Source organism: Hyperolius riggenbachi, chromosome 10, assembly GCF_040937935.1.
Source record: "Hyperolius riggenbachi isolate aHypRig1 chromosome 10, aHypRig1.pri, whole genome shotgun sequence".
Classification (NCBI taxonomy): domain Eukaryota; kingdom Metazoa; phylum Chordata; class Amphibia; order Anura; family Hyperoliidae; genus Hyperolius; species Hyperolius riggenbachi.
The window spans coordinates 210486448-210509171 of record NC_090655.1 but is presented as its reverse complement, the minus strand read 5'-3'; the positions used below and the strand labels follow the sequence as shown (position 1 = coordinate 210509171).

The 22724-nt window shown below is 43.4% G+C and overlaps 1 protein-coding gene across 2 annotated transcripts in view; it reads right to left on the bottom strand.

The window, feature by feature from the left end:
• The window catches only part of LOC137534324 (uncharacterized), a 48438-nt gene extending 25722 nt beyond the window's left edge, over positions 1 to 22716 (bottom strand). The window contains exons 1-8 of one of the 2 annotated variants that reach the window (XM_068255768.1): positions 22538 to 22716; positions 16044 to 16169; positions 15829 to 15926; positions 13158 to 13230; positions 11422 to 11519; positions 7000 to 7111; positions 4238 to 4817; positions 239 to 396 (exon numbers count right to left, since the gene is read on the bottom strand). In XM_068255768.1, coding sequence (XP_068111869.1) covers positions 239 to 396; positions 4238 to 4817; positions 7000 to 7111; positions 11422 to 11519; positions 13158 to 13230; positions 15829 to 15926; positions 16044 to 16077 — 1153 coding nt within the window. In that variant the 5' untranslated portion in view covers positions 16078 to 16169; positions 22538 to 22716. The remainder of the gene's footprint in view (positions 1 to 238; positions 397 to 4237; positions 4818 to 6999; positions 7112 to 11421; positions 11520 to 13157; positions 13231 to 15828; positions 15927 to 16043; positions 16170 to 22537) is intronic. The other variant, XM_068255769.1, reaches the window with a different exon arrangement.
• Positions 22717 to 22724: the final 8 nt, after the last annotated feature.

Genomic DNA, 22724 nt, shown 5'->3' with positions numbered 1-22724 from the left:
TGGTAAATATGGAACAAAATAATGATGGTTGCCAATTACTTTAGTCCATTTCAGGTTATTTCTGAGACAAATGGGGATTATTTTTTTCTGTGAAGAGGTACTAATAAATGTGTTTACATCTGTTTTTGTAGTGCTGACCCCTGTAAACTTCTACAACAGACATGATTCAGTCGCTTGTAGAATCTTTATTTCTCAAAACACTACTAATCAATATGCCAAATGTTTCTCCAACACTAACCCAGTCTATCAGTATCTATGTATGGACCATCCAGCCTTGTGGTGACCTCCTCTCCAATCACCTGAAGAAGTTCCTCTTCAAAGTCTGTCAGTTTCAGGTCACCTGGAAGACGTCCATCAGTGTATTTTTTATGGGAGGAAAGCTTTGTTCTCAGGTACCTGGAATTGTATGACAAACTATCAAGATAATATATGAAACAATCTGGTTGAATACATTGTGCTTCGTCTCTTCTCAGTGTAGCGCACCGACTGGCCAATAATATATGTGTGTGTGTGTGTGTGTGTGCGTGTGTGCGTGTTATTTGTACTTTATGGTTTTGATAGGCAATTCCACATTCTGTAGTATTGCTTGATTTATTTTTCTAAATCTGTGTAGAGTGTGTGGCAGTAATAGATCCCTCTCTGATCAGATTTCAAGGATTTAAGAATTAGAAAAAATGATACTGTGGGTTCTGGTGTGAAGGGTGAGGTTAGATAACAATTAAGGACTGGGTGAGTTTGAGGGTTAATGTAGGGCATGAAGTGGGTGTTGGTGCAAGAGTTTAGATAAGTATGAGTATTAAGATTAGAGTACACACATTTCCAGCACTGAAAGCCAGAAAACACTACAGTGGAACATAGGTTGCGAGCATAATTTTTTCAGAAACATGCTTGTAATCCAAAGCACTCTTATATCAAAGCCAATTTCCCAATAAGAATTAATGGAAACTCTGGTGATTTGTTCCACAATCCAAAAACAGTTACCGTATTTTTCGCACCATAAGACGCTCCGGACCATAAGACGCACCTAGGTTTAGAGGGCAAAAAACGGAGAAAAAGAATATATACTAAACCTGGTGTGTCCATGGTGCAGGAAAGTCTTGTGGAGCATTCCCCCTAAGCTACCCAAGCTTTGCTGTCCAGCTAATGTAACCCCTGCTGCCCTCCAGCTACAATAACCCCCACTGCCTCCCAGCTATAATGACCCCTGCTCCCTGGGTTAGAAAAAAAATACACACCCCTGCTGCACCACCTCCCGAGGCTCCACAACTGCAAGGAAAAGTCTTTCTGTGATGGTCTCTCTCACCTTCCTGTATCCCCTAGCAACTTTAGAAATAATAAAAAAAAACTGCTCCCTGATATATCCCCCACCCCCTCCTGTCTCTCTCAGCACCTGCTGACAAAAAACATTTTCAGAGGCATCCCATCCCCCCCACTAAGCCTTCTGAAAATGTTTCCCACATGACCGCTTCCTGCCCCCCCCCCCCCCCGCCTCCTGTTTCCCGGCAAGTGTGGAAATATAAACAAACCTTTTCCCACATGGTTCGCTACCCCCCCCCCCCTCCGCCTATATCCCGGCAAGTGTACAATTAAAAACATTTTCCCACGTGGTCGCTACCTCCCCCAAGTCCCACCCCGCGCTGCTAAACCTCCTTTTTCCCGGCAAGTGTAGCATAAGCAAAGGGTTATTAAGCAGCGGCTCCTTCTCCTCTAAGGTACCTCTGTCCCTACGGACAATTGCAGAGTGAAGCGCTACAGCGGAAGCCATACCTGTTCCAGCCGGCGCGATCCACCTCCTATGATCCTTCTCATGCCGAAAGCCTCGGGCGATCCTCCTCTTGCGGTCCTTCTCATCCCGACAGCCTCACTGGCGCCCTCTCACTGCGTGACCCCTGGTCACGTCACGTGACCTCTGCGTCAGGTCACGCAGTGAGAGGATGCCAGCGAGGCTGTTGGGATGAGAAGGACCGCAAGAGGAGGATCGCCCGAGGCTTTCGGCATGAGAAGGACCATAGAAGGTGGATCGCGCCGGCTGGAACAGGTATGGCTTCCGCTGTAGTGCTTCACTCTGCAATTGTCCGTAGGGACAGAGGTACCTTAGAGGAAAAGGAGCCGCTGCTTAATAATCCTTTGCTTATGCTACACTTGCCAGGAAAAAGGAGGCTTAGCAGCGCGGGGTGGGACTTGGGGGGAGGTAGCGGCCACGTGGGAAAATGTTTGTTTTTAATTGTACACTTGCCGGGACATAGGCGGTGGGAGGGGAAGGTAGCGGCTATGTGGGAAAAGGTTTGTTTATATTTCTACACTTGCCGGGAAACAGGAGGCTTGGCCGGGGGCTGCTGATGTGTGTGCAGGTCGGGCGGGACACTCCTGGCACTAGCAAAAATGTACTACTCGGACCATAAGACGCATGCACTTTTTCCCCCCACTTTTGGGGGAGAAAAAGTGCGTCTTATGGTCCGAAAAATACGGGTATATAAAAAAATATAAAGTACTGTACTGTATAAAATAAAAAAAAGAATAAGACTTTCACTATAACTAACATAATCATTGCTATCTGTTGGCTCACCCCAACCTTTTCTTTTGTGTGGCTTTAACCATTTACCGCCATCCTAACGTATTAAAATGTCATGCTTACCGCTATTAACAGCAACATGACATTTTAATACGTCGCGCATTCCCGCCGCTGCTACCGCCGTGTGTCCGCCGCTACCGCCGCCATTACCGTCGGGATCCCGTGCTGGGCGATTGGGGAAGAGGACCGAACAGTCCTCTACCCAATCGCAGTGCCTGGAGTGAATGGACGTGACCGCGAACAGCGGCTACGTCCATTCACATAAACAGGAAATGTAACAGTTTAATAAAGTGTAAAAAAAAAAAAAAAAAAAAAAAGTGAACACGTCCTATGAGTGTTCACTAGCGTGAAAAAAAAAAGTATATTACACCTACAAAATACATACATTTTCAAGTATATACACATCATTAATAAAATTACACTTCCAACCCTCGCCCCCAAAAAAAACACTTGTAAAAAAAAAAATCAGCTTAAAAAAAATAAATAAATAGTTGCCTTAGGGACTCAGCTTTTTTTATTCTATATTTTATGGGGGAAAATTAATTTTAATTTATTACATAGGGGCTTGTAATTATGGCCAGAACAAACAGAAAAATAACCACTTATATTTCAAAATAATATATTGTCGCCATACATTGTGGTAGGGACATAATCTAAACGGTTTAATTATCGGGACCACTGGGCAAATAAAACGTGTTTGTTTTATCCACAGGAGAATGTTTAATTTTAAAACTATAAAGGCTGAACACTGAGAAATAATGATTTTTTTTCTTTTTTTTCTGTTTTTCTCATTAAAATGCATTGAGAATAAAAAAATTCTTAGCAAAATGTACTATCCACAGAAAGCCTAATTGGTGGCGAAAAAAACGAGGTATAGATCATTTTCTTGTGATAAGTAGTAATAAAGTTATTAGGGAATAAAAGGGAGGAGCGCTGACAACTGAAAATTGCTCTGGTCCGTTAGGATAAAAACCCTTGGGGGTGAACTGGTTAAAGAGACACTGAAGCGGAAAAAAAATTATGATATTATGATATTATGATTTATATGTGTAGTACAGCTAAGAAATAAAACATTAAGATCAGATACATCAGTCTAATTGTTTCCAGTACAGGAAGAGTTAAGAAACTCCAGTTGTTATCTCTATGCAAAAAAGCCATTAAGCTCTACGACTTTCAAAGTCATGGAGAGGGCTGTCTTCTTACTTTTATTATCTCAAGTGTTTTATTTTGCTCTGCCAGAGGAGAGGTCATTAGTTCACAGACTGCTCTGAAAGAATCATTTTGATATCATTATAGAATGATGCAATGTTAGAAAAAAACACTATATACCTGAAAATAAAAATATGAGAATATTTTCTTTGCTGCTAATCTTCTAGTAATTATTCATAGTGCACAACCAATTTACTAGATCATATTTTTTTCTCGCTTCAGTGTCTCTTTAACAAGGAAATTATCCAATAACAGTTGATTTTGCCTCTTTTTGAGCATTCCATGGAAATGGGACATTGCCCAATCCCTACACCCAGATTAAGTACAATTAAGTACAATCCTGCAGGGTTAAGGAGAGAAGAACTATTGGCTCAGTTGTGATGACATGACACTCGTATACGTTTTTTTTGCTTGTATATCAAGTCAAAATTTCACAAAAAGTTTTGCTTGTACTACCTTTTAATGTCAGACAGCCGTTTCCTGCAGTGCTGCCTCGTCCTGCGATACTGGCTGACCCCATTCACTGCTGACACCACTATCTCCCACAGATATTTCTTCTGAGCAGCTGAGATCTTCTGGGACTGAGCCCCAAACAGAGCTGACCAGTTCTCTATAACTTTGTGGACCAGGACACAGTTCTCTTCATAAGAGAATCGGATGTTTCGCATTCCTCCACCCAATTTTCTTGGGGCACCTGCTCCATCGTCGTCATCCTCCTCACTGCTATAGGCAGCGTAGGCTGCAGTGCGCTTTCGTCCGCTTGATCGCACCGATGCTCGACTCCTCCCTGCCTGAGCTGATCTCTTTGCAGATGAGCCTCTACGAGTTGAGTATCGGGTGACAGGTTGGGGGGTGCCAGAGAAACTTCCATGTGTAGAAGGATCAGATGACGGATCTCCGCTGTGGCGGGCCGAATGGAGATTTGAGTTAATGCCGATTTCTTCAAATGAATCAGAGGTGATATCATCGTCTTCTATTTCACCAGCTTGAGAGATGTTTGAACATCTCTCTGTGGAATTCCTAGTATATCGACCATCTGGAGGGAAAGAAGGAAAGGAAACGGTTACATAGCAAGCCTAATTTTAAGTACACTTAAAGTGGACCTGAACTCAGAACTTCCTCTCTGCTCTAAAAGATAAGCAACAGCATAATAATCCTTAAAGAAAATCATTTCTTTGTTACAGCTGATACAAATCCTACAGTAAATCTGCAGTGTGTCTACTTCCTGCTTACATGGAAGCAGACATAGGGTTAACATCCTGTGTTTAAATATTAGCTGTTCTGCCAAGGCAGCCAGCTGGCACAACTGAGAGATCAAATACCAGCTGTAATTAGTCACATGAGTGGGAATTAGACAGGCTAAACTCTTTAAATACATACAGAGTGGATTTCTCTATGTTTCCCTCCTGTTATGTGCAAGAGTTCAGGTCCACTTTAAATTCTAATTAACTAAGACACATATGCCTTGTAAGGGTTTTTTCGCCTTCCTCTGGATCAACAGGGATATGTGAGGGAGAAGGCTGGTGTTGTACTTTGTACTGGTTGAACTCGATGGACGTATGTCTTTTTTCAACCAAAATAACTATGTAACTATGTAACATATGGCAAAAAGTTCAGATGTGCTGTACAGTTCCAGAGGTCTGTTGCAGAGTCTGTTGCACAGTGGAGCGGATGTGCATCATTCTATCAGATAAATGGCAACAAAACTGCTCTTCAAAAAAATCATGCAGCTCTGTATTGTCAGTTGCCCTGTACACAGTAAAAAAATAGACATATAAGGAAGTATGGATCTGTTCTGCATGTGTTTGGCAGCACAACTGGTGTGAACCAACCTTTAAGTCACTGAAAACAGAAAAAGGGATGTGTTTTACCTATCAGTTGTTCCATAGCAGCGCATTGAGAAAAGCTTTCAGTACAAGGACAACTGTAGCGAGAGGTATATAGAGACTGCCATATTTATTCCCCCTTAAAGAGTACCTGAGGTGGGTTCTAAGAATCCTATTAGTACACAGAGGCTGGGTCTGCATATAATGCCTAGCCTCTGTTGCTATACTGTGCCCCTCCCCCCCCCAGGCCCCCCCTGTGCTCTGCTGGCCCCCATAAATCAAACCGCCATGCTAGCTAGGGCCTGGCAGCCCTGCTGATCTATTTGGATGCAGTAGTGTCTGAATAACACAAGAAACAAGCATGCAGCTAATCTTATCAGTTCTGACATTAATGTCAGGAAACACCTGATCTGCTGCATGCTTGTTCAGGGTCTATGGCTAAAAGTATTAGAGGCAGAGGATCAGCAGGACAGCCAGGCAGCTGGTATTGCACAAAAGAAGAAATAAAAAAAAAAAACCATGGCAGCCTCCCTACAGTTGTCTTTTAAAATGCATACAGTGTGAACTGACCCATGGAAACCGGTCAGTTATAAATGACAGTAACTGATTCAGTGTGAGTGGACCCTTAGTATCATTGGTAAAGACATAATGCCAAAATAGTCTTTTGGTATAGATTGCATTTAACAGGGCTGGTGAATTCTGACTCCCCTATTGTCCCATACTGACTCTGCATCACTTTTTAAAGAAGAAAGAAAGAAAGAAAGAAAGAAAGAAAGAAAGAAAGAAAGAAAGAAAGAGAGAAAGAGAGAAAGAGAGAGAAAGAGAGAAAGAGAGAAAGAGAGAAAGAAAGAAAGAAAGAGAGAAAGAGAGAAAGAGAGAAAGAAAGAAAGAAAGAAAGAAAGAAAGAAAGAAAGAAAGAAAGAAAGAAAGAAAGAAAGAAAGAAAGAAAGAAAGAAAGAGAGAAAGAAAGAAAGAAAGAGAGAAAGAAAGAAAGAAAGAAAGAAAGAAAGAAAGAAAGAAAGAAAGAAAGAAAGAAAGAAAGAAAGAGAGAAAGAAAGAAAGAAAGAGAGAAAGAAAGAAAGAAAGAAAGAAAGAAAGAAAGAAAGAAAGAAAGAAAGAAAGAAAGAAAGAAAGAAAGAAAGAAAGAAAGAAAGAAAGAAAGAAAGAAAAAGAGAGAGAGAGAGAGAGAGAGAGAGAGAGAGAGAGAGAGAGAGAGAGAGAGATTGCTGAAGTGACAGAACAAACAAATCCAAAGGCATAACAACAAAAATTGTTTAGGTGATACCTTTTGTTGTTATGTCTTCGGATTCTCTCCATGACTAATACCGGACCACACACAACTGGCTTCACCAGAACAAGTCTGAGCTCTGGTTCTTTGTGTTTCTTCCTCACCTGTGTTGATCTCTTCAGGAATTTTCTCACCTTTGCGCTGCTCACGTTCCCTCACATATGGCTCCTCCTCTTCCTCTTCAATTTTTATTTCAATTTGAACTGGAGTTTTTCCCTACCAACACAAACAACAAACTGTCAATTATACCAGCCATGTTATGGGTAATATAAATTTACCTTTTCAAAACAGAAGACATTTGCAATTATTCATCTTTATGTGGGCAAGAAAGAACTCCCAGGGTGCTTAGCCAGGCACATACATGGGTCACAAAGAATACAAACACTGAATCTGTGAGCTATCTGGGTATTTTTTTTGTAAAGAATACAAAATAAATCAGCTACAACTACTTTCAAGTATTTACAGTCTTCAGTGCTTTCACTGGACATGCTCCTATTCTTGTCTTTGGTGAAGTGACAAGGAATAAGAAAGTCAGTCTAGGTCAGTGATGGCTAACCTTGGCACTCCAGCTGTGACAAAACTACAAATCCCATCATGCCTCTGCCTCCCCAAGTTATGCTTAGAGCTGTGTATTGCAATGCCTCATGGGACTTGTAGTTCCACCACAGCTGGAGTGCTAAGGTTAGCCATCACTGGTCTAGGTGGACACAGTCACCATTAAAACTTGACAGAAGTGCCAACCATTTCATACACTGCTAAGCAAAAATAACGTTTTTATAGTGGATTGTGCCCAAACTGAGCATCCAGTAGCTTCCTTACACTGGTAACCTGACAAGAAGTGAACACAAATCTCTACACTGGCACAAATAAACCGTTAACAGTCTGATTTTTCTTGAAAAGGAAGCAAAGAGACAACGGGAGCCCAAATGGTGCAATACGTCACAAATAAAGGGATACGTGATGTGAAAAAGATTTATTCACAAAAGGTGGGTAGCATGAGGGGCAACCGACCACTTTAAGTAGCTGGAGATGTATGACCCGACTACTATCAGGTGTCCAACAAAGGCTGAATGCCGTCGCTCTCAATAAAAATAGATGGACTTTCACTGTGGTAAGATCCACATGAAGCTAAATGCACCCATCGGACAAAAGAGAGGGGAGGATTTTTTGCAAAAAGGGCAACTTTGGCTCTGCATATCCTGCACCACTTTAATGGTTAATGTTTAATCTGGTTTAACTCAGTTTGATTTGCTCATGTCTGCATCTAACCCCCTTTTTAGTAGAAGGACTGCCTTTGTCTTTAGGAGAGCATCAGTCTATAGATGCCCACTAATGATAAAATCTTGATTGTACAATCACACCACATCTACGTAATATGAGGGACTACATTAAAAGGAGTTTTGAGTGAAATTTAAAGTGGTCAGCTACTTACCTGTTCCAGAAAACAATAGTGCTACCACCAGGAAAACCAATGTGCTGATGTACACTGCACAATTAGGATTTGTTAACAATCCATTGATTGTGTGGTGTACATCTGCACATTAACTTTTCCGATGGTAACACTGTTGTTTTCTAGAACAATATCAATATAAAGAGACAGTGACCTTTTGCCATAGTGCACTGGATATATTGTTGTCAGGAGACATGTTAGTGATATAACTTACAAGGTGGTTGCAGCACAGTGGATATCTGTCAATCAGTTACTTACCGGTGGCTTCTTCTAGTCCCCTGAAGTCCTCCTGGTTCCTCACCGTCATTTTACACTGCTCCGTTCCTCCTCTGTCCCCCTCTGAATGCTGCATGCGCGGCCCCGTTCTGAGCTTGCACAAGAAGTAAAAATACGGGAGAGCAAGAGAGGAGGCATGCAGCCAGTGCCATGCAAGCGCAGTGGCCGGCAACTCGCCAAGTTGTCACTAGGGAAACATAGCAGCACAGAATGATGGCAAGGGACAAAGAGGACTTCAGGGGGCTGGAAGTAGTCCCACATAAGTAACTAGCTACTTTAAATTTCACTTAATCCCTTTAAGAAGAAAATTCAAAGTACTCAGTTTACCGTTAGGCTACATAGATTTGATACGATTGCACAATCAATATTGTATCATTAGTGAGTACCTTAAGAGAATATCTTAAGGCTCATACACACATCGAACTTAATGCACCACCAACCGCACAACATGACCAACCACACAACAAGTTGTTTAACTGACAAGTATGTACACACACGCCAACCAACTAAACAACCAACTCACTTAAAGTGGATCCGAGATGAACTTTTACTCATTGCATAATTGTGTTCCTTTCCTATAGTTTATAGGGCATTCCTCAAGCCAAATACTTTTTTGTTTTTGTTTTAATACTCTAATTCTCTATAAACTAAATAAGCCCCACCCACAGTTTTCAGAGAGCCTTGGCAGTAGCAAGGGCTCATGGGAGCTCAGTCTGGTCAGGAGGAGGGGGAGGTATTACTAGCCAGAGATTTCAGAGGCAGAGGGGAGGAGAGAGGAGGAGGGGGATTAGGGTTTTTTCAGTCTGAGTGCTGATGGTGCAGATAAGCCTGCCTCTGTGTAATGTATACAAACAACATGGCTGCTGTCATTGTATCACAGGAAGAAATAATCATATTCTATTAAAGCAGTATGCAGACAGATTTGCTGTTTAAACCATCTAAACTGTACATAAGATATATAGACAAGTTACTTGTTATAGTCAGTTTTTCATCTCGGATCCGCTTTAAAGGACTTACGAGCCCAAATGACCAAAAAAAGTAAATTACCTCCATCATCTTTTAAGGCACGGAGGATGCCCCCGCTTATTATTAGCCCCCCGGGCCGGCTCCCGACCCCACGGCCTGGGCTCTCCTGCCTCTCCTAAAATGGCCGCTTTATCTGGCCGCGGCTGCGCAGTCCGCATAGCCGCAAGTGCGGCTGCACAGCTCTAGGGCCACCCCCCCCCCCCCCCGATCCACGCTACTATGGGGGGCTAATGAGCGAGGGGACCCGGCGGATCGGCACGGAGGGCGCGGACGGCGTCCTCCGTGACTTAAATGATGATGCAGGTAATTCACTTTTTTTGGTCATTTGGCCTCAGAAGTCCTTTAAATACTATGTGTGCAATCCAAATGACAAACTTCACAACATGTTCGCATTCAAAACAAAGTTGTTCAAAAGACTTGTACACACATTCCAACTTACATGATAGCTGGTCAGATTGATCCACCAGTTGTATCTAGCAAACAACCTGTTATCAGTTGGTCATCTGGTTGTTTGTCAGCTGTATACACACACACCCAACTTACCTGCCAACAGACAAGTTTGGAAGATAGTTGGACTGATTGTTGGTAGGTGTGTATGAGCCTGAACTCTCAAAGTGCAGAAACCTCCAAATGTGAGGGATGGCTAAAGGCCTGCACACATGCTCAACAAAACGGCCTGCTTGTCGTCTGTTTAGTCCGTTTTAGACTGTTGGACGACAATCAGGTGTGTGTACGCGTGCAAACGACTTGATGAGCGACTGATAACAGGTGTTGCGCCCGATCAAACTGTCGGATCTATGTTGGACTACGGTCGTCTGATATTGTGCAGATGGACCGTGTGTACAAGTCATTGTAACATTGGACTGTTAACCACTTGCCGACTGCGCACTCATACCGCGCGTCGGCAAAGTGGCAGCTGCAGGACCAGCGATGCAGTACTGCGTCGCCGGCTGCAGGCTAATTAATCAGGAAGCAGCCGCTCGCGCGAGCAGCTGCTTCCTGTCAATTCACGGCGGGGGGCTCCGTGAATAGCCTGCGGGCTGCCGATGGCGGCTCGCAGGCTAAATGTAAACACAAGCGGAAATAATCCGCTTTGTTTACATTGTACGGAGCTGCTGCGCAGCAGCGCCGTAAGGCAGATCGGCGATCCCCGGCCAATCAGCGGCCGGGGATCGCCACCATGTGACAGGGGACAGCCTGTCACTGGCTGCACAGGACGGATAGCGTCCTGTGCAGCCCCGATCCCCAGAGGAGACAGATAGGAGAGGGAGGGGGAGAATGTCGCCGCGGAGGGGGGCTTTGAGGTGCCCCCCCCCTCCCGCAACACCCATCAGGCAGTAGAGATCAGACCCCCCCAGCACATCATCCCCCTAGTGGGGAAAAAAGGGGGGCGATCTGGTCGCTCTGCCTGCACCCTGATCTGTGCTGGGGGCTGCACAGCCCACCCAGCACAGATCACCTAAAACAGCGCTGGTCCTTAAGGGGGGGGTAAAGGCTGGGTCCTCAAGTGGTTAAACAACTTGTACTTGTTTTCAATGTGTAGTCTGTCGTTCCGCTATCATGCGCAGTATGTGAATGAGTTGGTTGTTTATCCATCCAGACGTGTGGACATACAAGTCGTGCGGTACATCAGGTCATGTGGGTGGTCGTTTGCACGTTGTTCGTTTGATAAAAGTGTGTATGTGGCTCAAGGTGGAAACATGATTTGCACTGCAATAGGAAATTCTGGGCGCATGTTAGATGGGATAGCAGATACATACATAAGAGCTTTTACCTGAATGTCTTTTGATAACCTGTGATGCTCCTGCGCAGAGTCCCGGAAATACAGAGGGCTGGGACATATCTCTGGTGTATTTCTGTTACTTGATCCATCTGTGATAAATAATTCTATTATTTACTCACAACTTCTCACAGGATTGGGAATTTCTAATGTCGCACTACTTTAAAAGGACACCTGAATTTAACGGGGTATGGTAGCTGCCAAGTTGATTTCCTTTTAAACAGTTACCTGGCAGCCCTGCTGATCCTTTTGGCTGCAGTAGTGTCTGAATCAAATCTGAAACATGCTTACAGCTAACCCAGTCCAACTATCAGAAACACATGATCTGCATGCTTGTTCAAGGTCTATGGCTAAAAGTATTATGCTGGGAATACACAATGAGTTTTTCTGTCAGATAAATTGGCAGACAGATCCTTTCCAATAGGTCCAATCTGATTTTGATCGTTTTTCTGAACCTTTTTCTCATAAAAGTGAATGGAAATCGAACAGAAAAAATATTAGAGCAGCATTAGAGATAGGCTCAGCAGGACAGCCAGGGAAGCTGCATTGTTTAAAACAAAATTAATAGGTCAGCCTCCTTATCCCTCTCAGTTCAGGTTTGCTTTAAAAGAACTAAAAAATATATATATTTTAACCAAGAAAAGATCTATGGAAGTTGGATAATCATCGTTAGCTTGCAATCTATAAACAGACGATAAATAGTAGGGCAAGGATTTAACAAGAATATGGGCTGATGTGCTAGTAGTGAGCTCCTGGCTAGCTAGGTTCCTGACATGGACTGTCACAGCTGATTCAATTTACGATCCACTGTGTCTGTCCATGTAATCGTGGTGTTTGCTGTAACACATGCCATAGATACTATTCTATCATATCAATGACATGACTGGGTTCCGCCAGGGCCGGCTTTAGTTACAATGGGGCCTCTGGGTAAAATTAACCTAGAACCCCCCACCCCCCTTCTTAAAGAGAACCTTAACTGAGAGGGATATGGATGTTTCCTTATAAACAATACCAGCTGCCTGGCAGCCCTGCTGACCTATGGCTGCAGCAGTGGCTGAATCACACACCTGAAACAAGCATACAGCTAATCCTGTCTGACTTCAGTCAGAGCACCTGATCTGCATGCTTGTTGAGGGTCTGTGGCTAAAAGTGTTAGAGACACAGGAGCAGCAGGAGAGTCAGGCAACTGGTATTATTTTAAAAGGAAAAATCCATATCCTTCTCAGATTAGATTCCCTTTAAAGAAGCATTAGGGGACCCTTGGTTGACGGTGAATTCTCCCCAGAGACGCCGGGCCCCCAGGTCATCCCTTCCAACAGTCATACTTCTGATTTTGTTTCCGGGGCCAGCTCTACAGCCTTTAACAAAACTGCCAGCACTGCCCCATATGGTCATTAACCCTTTGTCTCACCATGCAGGTCAGTGGGCAGTAGAAAAAAAAAATGACTGCATAAAAACATGCATGGTAAAATGCATACGTGCAGATACGCTGCAAGTGAAAATAAAGGCTAAAAGATAAATTTTTGCACCAGTTCTACAATTTTTTTTATTAGATTTGATTAAGCTTTCCCGCTGCCACTGGCTCCCAATTTCTTCTGACAGGAACCGAGTGCTCCTGACTCTCCAACTCGGCACACATTGACCAGAGGGGAGGGGGAGAAGATATTGTTGTAGTAACTGAATAAGGGGTGTGTTTGTATATTTTTATATTAAGCATTTATTTAACTTACCTGTGCTGATCTCTGGAGGATTCTCACCCTCCTTAAGCTGCCCATTACCCCTTTCAAATGCCTCATCTTCTTCCTTAAAATAATCAGATTATCCCTTTGAATTAATAAACCATACCAAAAAAGGAATATGAAAAAAAATAAAATCTTTTTTAAAATACTGTAAAACTGTAATAAAAACTCAGAGATGAAAGATGAAAAACATTGTATACATACCTGGGGCTTCCTCCAGCCCCATCCACCTGGATCGCTCCCACGCTGCCGTCCACCGCTGCCTGCAGCTACGAAAACCGAGTCCCGTCAGTGACGTCATCGGAGCCAGCCTACCTAGAAGTGAGCCCTCTATGTATCTCTCCAGCGGCTGCTGGAGAGATACGCAAACAGCGCACTTCTCTTACGCTAAACAGGCTCTGACTGACGGAAGTGCGGGGAACTGTTTCTCGTAGCTGCGGACAGTGGAGGACAGTGGTATGGGAGCGATCCAGGTGGATTGGGCTGGAGGAAGCCCCAGGTATGTATAAATTCTTTTTCATTTTCAGCTCTGGTACACTTTAAGGCAAACAGGAGAAAAAGACAGTAGGACTAGTGCTAGGGGTTCTGCACTGCCCTGCCTGTTTACTTCCCAGGGATTTTATCTGTATCACAGACAACTACTGGGCAGTGGCCTCTGCAGCCACAGAGGGGCATAAACTTTATCCATCCCTCTAATACAGGGGCAAGAGAGTACCAGAATAGCTGCTTTTCTCTGTGTTTGCTGCAGGGAAGGGGAGCTGGGATGAATTTGCACGATTTAATATTATGTCCCTTTTCCATTGCGCAGTGGGTGTGCAGCCCCCTCTCCTTAACAGCTCCTGCTTGGCACAGCTTCCATTCAGTTGCACTAGTTGGCCAATATCATCTGGTGTTATCCTATGGAAGCTCTAATCAGTTTCATGCTTGAAGTCAGAGCTTGATTACATCAGGTAAGCCCCAGCATAGGCAGTGGGCCACATACCTACTTACACTACAGAAAAATATCAATGGGAAGAAAAATGGGCAGTACAGTCCTAATATCACAACAGAACCCTGATGTCTGTTTTATCATATTTGCCTTATGCATATACCTTTCCCCCTGTAATACATACACACATTAAAAAAAAAAAAAAAAAAATATGTTTACACTCTATTCTAAACCAAAACGTACCCAATTACTCTTTGCTACATTGTAAATATTTTTGTATGGTCTTTCAAGCTTCCAACAAGTTTTTTATGACTTAATACTTTGCTTTGACATCAATGTATCTGCCAACCCCAATGCTGACATATCTGAGCCTTTACAGATCTAGTTTTGTATGGACAAAACTAGATCTGTAAATGACATTAACTAATAGTGGGAGGAAAATACATAAAACATAAAAAAAAAAAAAAAAAAAAAAAAAAAAGTGACATGTCTGTACAACATTTGGCCACAAACTGATTAAGTTCTGATTCCTGCATGCGACACAGTACGTGTTCGTGTGCATACAGTATATAGCTTGATGCTGGAACTGTTTCAGTCAACAGTCTTCAGACAGGAAACAGGGCCATATAAGGTAGTAAAGGTGACTCAAATCAAGTCTAAGACCACCCCATATATACTACTGGAGCTCAGCATAGTGCAATTATGTCATCAGACTATGGAGGGTTCACTATAGCAGTATTTTAAAGCGGTATTGTCACCATAGAAATCAAATTTCAACAGCAACTGGTCTGAGTGTATTAAGTGATAAAGATGCTAATCCTGCATTCGAAACTTGCAAAACTTTTTCTGCTGTTACGGTTTTTAGTTATCACATACTTTATGAGCACTGGCCCTAGTGCCAAACAGTGCCAAAGAGTTGAATGCTGGGAGTTCTTTTTATCTATAATATATTCATCCTCTTCCATTTATTTCCCTGCCTAGCTGCTTATTAGAAACACCCTCTGATTACTTGTGTTTACAAGCAAGGCTGAGGTGACTCAGTGATTGGAGGATACCACAGTGCAGTTCCTAGTATACACCTCAGTGGGAGTGACTGAAGACTCTGGGAGGAGGGCAGCTAATGAATACACAATGAGCAAGAGAAGGGAGGGGGAAAACAAGAGTCAGGGAGGATATGATGTCAGCATTAGCTTGGCAAGATGGCCACTGCCTAGAATAGGATTTTCTGCTTTTCCTTTATAAAATTCACAGGAATCATTACGTGGATAACACAATACATCCGTTATGTAAGTAGAAGTAGTATTTATCTACTTATATATGTGTTTTTTATTTCAAGATTAGCATGGGTGTCGCTTGTTCTTTAAGACAGTAGTGATGATTATATTTTTCAAAAAAACAAAAACAAACAAAAAAAACACACAACCACACACAATTTTAACCTAATTTACTTCTACCCGGCTGAATAATAGAGAACATAAGAAATTCTAGTAACCTGGACTGGATTTACATACACTAGATTCTTAGCAGAGATGAACCTGATTGCACATCTTGACAGAGACCCTTCTAAGCATGTGTATCAGGCTTACCGTAGGTCTATTGTGTCTAAACATAGGTTGATACACAGCGTATTCCTAACCTAACTATATTTGCACATTCTCCCATATGTAATGATTATTAAAAAAAAAGTTATATTAAAAAGACACTGTACTTCATATTATCTTTAGTTCACTCTACCTGATAAAAGTGTGACACCTTCTGATCTTCCAGCGTGGAATCCTGGGAGTAAAGCGAGGTGGACCGCCCCTGTCGAGGATTCCTGTTACTGGACCCATCTGTAGGAAAACACACACAGCCTGAATACATGGGGTCTATGTCTTCCTATGGCAGGAAGGGTGTATGTAGGTGAATTCTCCCCACTGCTCTCTCCTGTACAGAAAGCCTCCTCTTACCAGATGATGAGAAGAGCTGCTTCTTATCCATCATGACATCCCTGTACAGCTCCTTGTGTCTCTGCTTATTCCCTCCTGTACAGCTGAGCCCGGGTGTGAAACAGCCTCAGCCTTATAAAGATCAAGCTGCAATAAACAGAGATTAAAAACATTTAAAGTGGCAGCACATTATTAACAATGGGCTTCAATCAACACCTCCTGCCTTAGGAGGATTGTTCTAATATAGAACCCACTAAACTAGTCCTGCTCGAAGACTAGCCTATTTATAAAAGCGCCAAGTGTCAAATTCGCACCTCGAATGCAGAAATAACGCAGTTCACACGTTTAAGTATTTATAAATGTGATGTGTCAAATGCTAAAGGTGACTTCGCCTCATATCGACTTTTACTTTTTAACTCTTTTATGGCTCAGGATGTACAACACACAGTTTGATTGCAGACGTTCTCAACAGCCAAGGCAACCTTAGTGCGTCACGGAAAGCAAAGGGTTAAACACAAGCTCACAACCGCAACATCAGCCGCGAGGTTGTTTTAAAATTAAATACCAGGCTTTGTAGAAGATGTGATGCCGGTAATATAGGCTGCTGCAAAGACTCCACGACTGCTGGGAGCTGTACACACCGAAACCCCAGTCCTCCGATTAGACACAGACATGTCTCTAAAGAGGGCAGCCACTTATATAGGCCAGGCACTGTGTTAGCCCTCTTCACACAATTAAAAATAAATCAAAGATATTTTATTCCTGTACAAATAAGCCAATATCATACACGCAGAGCATTCACAAAACACTATTAGAAGGCACAGAAGAGCACCAAATCATTCTAGGTTTTTCCTGCACACAGATATGGAAATTGTACTTTTTCAACTTGCATGTGCATTGTGCAGAACAGAGAATCTTTGCTTATGAGCAGAGAAATACCAGTATGTATTTCTGTAAATTCTAAAATGTACCTTAAAGGACACCCGAGGTGAAAATAAACTGATGAGAAAAAACAATTGTATCTATCCTCCTTCTCCTAAAAAATACTTGTTTTAGATATCCCACAGTTTTATTTTATATTTTAATTTTATATTTAAATCTAATTTTTAAGTTTTTACTGTTTCATTGTCTCTGCTCAGTGACACATTCATAGAAGTATGCCAGAGCTTAAATCTATGAATTATTGACCCATTTTATCTCTTTCCTGCTCTCAGAAGCCATTTACTGACAGGAAAGTGTTTTATGGTTGTAACTACTTATCAGTGAGGGCTGAGCTACAGTCTGACCCAGTCCAACCCATTCCCGACCCGGACAGAAACTGTCACTTGCATACCTGATGTTTAACTCTTTCAGGCAGAGAAAGTAAAAAGAAAAACACAGCATAGCTATTTTTGTGCTAGGCACTGTACATACACATGTCTTTCTCATCATGTCTCATGTCACCTCAGTTGTCCTTTAAAGTGAACCTGAACTGAGTTAAAATATTTAAAATAAACACATGATGTACCTGTTACTGAATATTACCTGTACATACTTACCTCACAGTTTGTTCCTCTAATTTTCTTCTTACAACGATTCCTTCCATTCCTGACAAGATTTTGTCAAAACTGAAATATATTACTTGCTGTCAGTTATAACTAAAAGGGCAACCGATGAGCAAGGTAATGTCCTTGTTTCCCTATGGCTCAAGTGGGCGATATTACAGTTTAACAGTGTCCTGACCAGGAAGCTGTTATGGGGTAATGGCCTTTTTCAAACTGGAGGACAGAGAATTCCATTAATCACAATGGGCAAACAGGACATGGGGAGGAGAAAGAGATTGAAGAGTAGACAATGCACGAGGTAAGTATGACATGTGTATGTTTATTTTGACTTTTCATTTTCCCTCTCCCTCTTTGATCATGCTCCCCAACGGCTGTGCACTGCAGCCCCAGCAAGGAGTACTCTCGGTATGGGTGGTTTGGAAATATTTGAACCATAAATACCCAGGATGCTGCCAGCCGTGGCTCCTACACACAGCTGTGCCAAACCATGCATGAAAAGGGCTCGCAGAGTTGAAAGAGCAAACACGCTTCTGGGATGAACAGGAGCACAGTGCCAAGTTCTGTACAGACCAGTTGCTAGCCAGTAAGCTAGCGATGTGCTCTGTTGCTATGGATGGGGGTGAAGAGCCAACGGTGCAGCACACAACAGAGCGGCATGACGAGTAGCGGCCTGCTTTCGGGCAAGACAATCTGCCAGTCATATCCCTCGCAGACACACTGTGGGAAAGTATCGGGACAGGTAAAGTCCTGAGGTCCACTAGAGCATTTTCAGAAGCATTGTGGTATCACAGGCGATTCCAAAAGCATTAAAATCATTACGTTAATAAAATTCAATGGAGGTGATCACACAGTGGCAATTGGGATTTCCCAAAATCACAATCGTGGGGTCTCCAGTGTTATTAGAGCATTTGTCATTCAATACAAAGTATAGGATTGCTGCAAAATTGCTTTTTAATCATTGTAGAAAGAAATTTTGCAGCCAAACATATGGAAATCACTTGCATTAAATTCAAAATTGCTTCAAAAACACCAGAAATCACTCCTCCAGTAAAAAAAAAAATTGCTATCAAAGGCGCTTAGCGACTGCAATTCACTCTTTCTTAGTAGTGGGTCAGAGTCGTTAAAAAAATTGTTACAACTATTTTATCAGAAGAGGTGCGCCCTCTACGTATCTCTCCAGCGGTGCTGGAAAGATACACAAACAGCGCACTTCTCTTACGTCAGACTGGCTCTGACTGACGGAAGTGACGGACCCGATTCCCGAAGCTGCGGGCAGCGGAGGACGGCGGTGTGGGAGTGATCCGAGTAGATGGGGCTGGAGGAAGCCCCAGGTATGTATAAAACTTTATTTCATTCAGCTCTGAGTCCCTTTAAAAACTTGTAATATTGCTTTATTGCTGGCGCTGCGACTAGCACACAGCACCAGCCTCCCCCTCCTGTGCCCCCCTATTCTGCTCAGTTGTAGTTTTCGACTGAGGCAGAACATCAAATATGATCGGGGAGGGAGTAACAGTTCTTCCTCCCCACTGTGCGTCCATAACTCCGCCCCCTCCACCTGCCACTTTAGTTCTGTATGTGTTTCACTGCACTCAGTGCGCAGGGGAGCTAAGGTGTGTGCGGACTTGTGATAATTGAGGTCGGATATTCTTCCGACCTCAATTAACATGAGCCCACACACAGCACAGCTCGAATGCGCGGTGTGTGCAGTGAAACACATACAGAACTAAAGCGGCAGGTGAAGGGGCAGACTTATGGACGCACAGTGGGGAGGAAGAACTGTCACTGCATCCCTTATCATAATTGTTGTTAGAAGGGGGCCGTAGGGGGGTGATGGAGAGGGTAGGAGGGTGCTGTGTGCTGTGAATACATCATAGCATCGGTTATAAAACAATTTAAAAGTATTTCAAGACCAGGTCAGGGGTACTTTAAGGCCTCTTTTCCACGGGCAGTTAAACTGTGTGCTCAGCAAGCAGTTACCAGGCAGCAGCAAGCAGTTGTGAGAGATTGAGAGGCACTTCACTGCCTACCAACTGCTCATGGACCGCTGATAGGCAGTGAAATGCTTCTCAAATTCTCTCAACTGCTCACTGCTGCCTAGTAACTGCTTGTTTCTGCATGATAGCTGCTTACTTCTGCCTGGTAACTGCTTGCTGAGCACACAGCTCAACAGTTCATGGAAAGGAGGCCTAACTGAACAAATCACCCATACTGCACCTGGCCAGTGTCAGGGCCTTTTCCCACAGAGCAGTGCTTTTCGGCGCTGCTACATTTGGGCGGAGCCAACGCCGCCATAGACTATAATGGGAATCAGTCTATAGCGGCGCTCAGTGAGTACTGTCGACGTCGTCAGAAGACGGAGCCGAAGTTGCTTAAAAAAACACAATAATTCGGTCTCCAGCAATCGCTGGAAGCCAAATGATATCATTCCCCACTATCCATGGCAGCCTGGAGGGGGAATAGTAATTAACACGGCCCGGACTTGTGCAGAAGCAGGATCAGCCATATACCGGCTGTATCCAGCGCCCAAGTCTACCGGCGCCGTTTTCATATGTACTCCTTTTTCCATGAGCAGTTGATACCCAGTAAAGAGACTGTCAAACTCTCTCAACTGCTTGCTGCTGACTGGCAGCTGCTTGCTGCTGCTTGGTAACTGCTCACTGAGCACACAGTTCAGCCTGTGGAAAAGGGCCCTCTGAGATGTTCGGCAGTGGCTCTTTGGCCTCTTTTCCACAGACAGTTGATAGGCAGTGAAATGCCTCTCAAATTCTCACAGCTGCTTACTGTTGCCTGGTAACTTCTCACTGCTGCCTGGCAACTGCTTGCTGAGCACACATTTCAACTGCCCATGGAAAAAGAGACCTTAAAGTGTACCCGAGGCGACATGTGACATGATCAGATAAACGTGTATGTACAGTGCAAAACATTAATAACCAGGTTGTTTTATTTTTCTGCCTGAAATAATTATTTTTTTACGCATGGAACTGTTCATCTTTTGGAAGGACAGTCCCTGTCTTATATACAAATTTGTACAAACAACTATTTACCTACTAGGAAAAGCAGTCACGTTACACTTTTTTTTATACAGTATTATATCAAAATTTTAGCGATAATCTACTTTGGGGGACGTAGCAGGAAACTTCATGGGAACAATCACAATACCATCTTACAGCACAACGTGTTGTATAGGTGTAGTTTACCTGTTGGAAACCCAGCAGTTTGAGAGGGTGCTGTCCAACCAATCAGTAGCTGAATTTCCCTGTGAGGGTTCCTGCTGGGTCCCCTAAAGTAGATAAGCGCCAACATTTTTGCCTGGCTTATGTGCTACAGGAATAGTAATGGAAGAAATGACAAATGTGATTTCAAAATTGAAAATATGTCTTTTGATTGTGAATTCTCCTTGGTGTGCCTGACGCAGGATGTGGTCCAGACATAATGGGAGGGTTGGAGGGAGGCATGTCTCTTGCCCAAATAGGTTTTGCTAGAAAAATAAACAAGTGTCCCATTTTCTGATATCTAAAAGTTGAGAACCAAATGCTTTAACACAACTGCTGGCAAGTCGACCACCAGCTGCCGTCTTTGATTTGCCCACTTACAGTAAGTTCCTCTCCCATGCAAGTGGCAATTGAGGTGAGGTGACATTTTCTGCTCAATACTAACAATTTATTGCAGGTGTGCTCTATATAACAGGTGTCAAACAGAAAGCCCACGGGCCAAATGTGGCCCTCCTTGCCATTTTATGTGGCCCTCCGGAGCTTCAAACGCGCATCATTGTAAGTAGTAAAAGAATGACAGTACACTGCCTTCCCATCTAGAGGAGCTCACCGGTGACAGTTTCTGATAGAAACACTGTCAGTTTAAGTCGGAGTGCAGCAACAACCTCCTGGGCCACCTCCCGGGATCACCCCGCCTCCCAAGTGGCTGGTAAAACATCCTTTACCCCTCCACCCCCCACCAGATTGCAGAGTAGTGCAGCAGAGCAGTGTAACATTTACCTTCTCACAGCGATGTGTTGTCTCTTCTGTTCTTTCCAGTACCTCTTTGCTTCCATACCCTCAGCTTTTGACCATGTGACATGCATTCAGAGCTAGAGGTGTACAGCACAGAGGTACAGCACGGCTGTCAGGAAGATCTGGAGGAGTCCAGAAGCAGTAATGGAGTGGGTAAATATTAAACTTCTCCACTGCACTACTCTGCAGAAGGGGTTAGAGGCGGAGCGGTGCTTTTCAGCGCTGCTAGATTTGGGCGCAGCCGACGCCTCCATAGGCTACAATAGGAATCATTCCTATTGCAGCGCGCAGTGAGTAACGTCGGGTCTGTCAGAAGACGGAGCCGAGGCTGCTTAAAAAACACAATAATTCGGCCTCCAGCAATCGCTGGAAGCCGAATTATTTCATTCCCCCACTATCCATGGCGGCCTGGAGGGGGAATAGTAATTAAAACGGCCCGGACTTGTGCAGAAGCAGGATCAGCCGTATAACAGCTGGATCCTGCGCCCAAGTCTACCGGCGCTGATTTCAAATGTACTCGTTAGAGGGGGAGTCACTATAGTTTTTGCCACTTAGTTTGAGACAACAAATGTTAATTCTTAATAAACAATTTGGTCCCCCCAAATTTGACTCTGCAATTCAAAGCCACCATAAGACATTGTATTTATGCATTTTAAAATTCTACTGTATTAATTAAATGTGTTGTTTCTGCATTAAAGTTGACACTTTACACCTATATCAATAAGCCTCCCAGCATCAAACATAATATCAAGCCAGAAAACAAAAATCTACTATCTCATTGATACCAGCAACAACAATACTACAGAACTGAAAATGTCATGTGCCACAATAAAACTATGCCATAGCATACAAAACCCAAAATTACTGATGCCAAAAATCTTGCACTAAATGCAACTGACATAGAGAGTGCTAGGAGACCCCTACTCATTTAATTCTCCTCTGTACAATAATAAGGCATTATTACCTCCTCCTTACTGTGCAGCCAGCCACTCTCCAGCCCAACACAACAGGCTGCTGGGAAACAGAGGAAGGCTGGGGTAAGTTTTCTGGGTTTCACACTTGAGCTGCAACAAAATGGCCCCTTGGAGCCCCGATATTTTCCCATTCTTTACTGCGCATGCGCTTCACCACACGTCAAGGGGGGAGTAGCT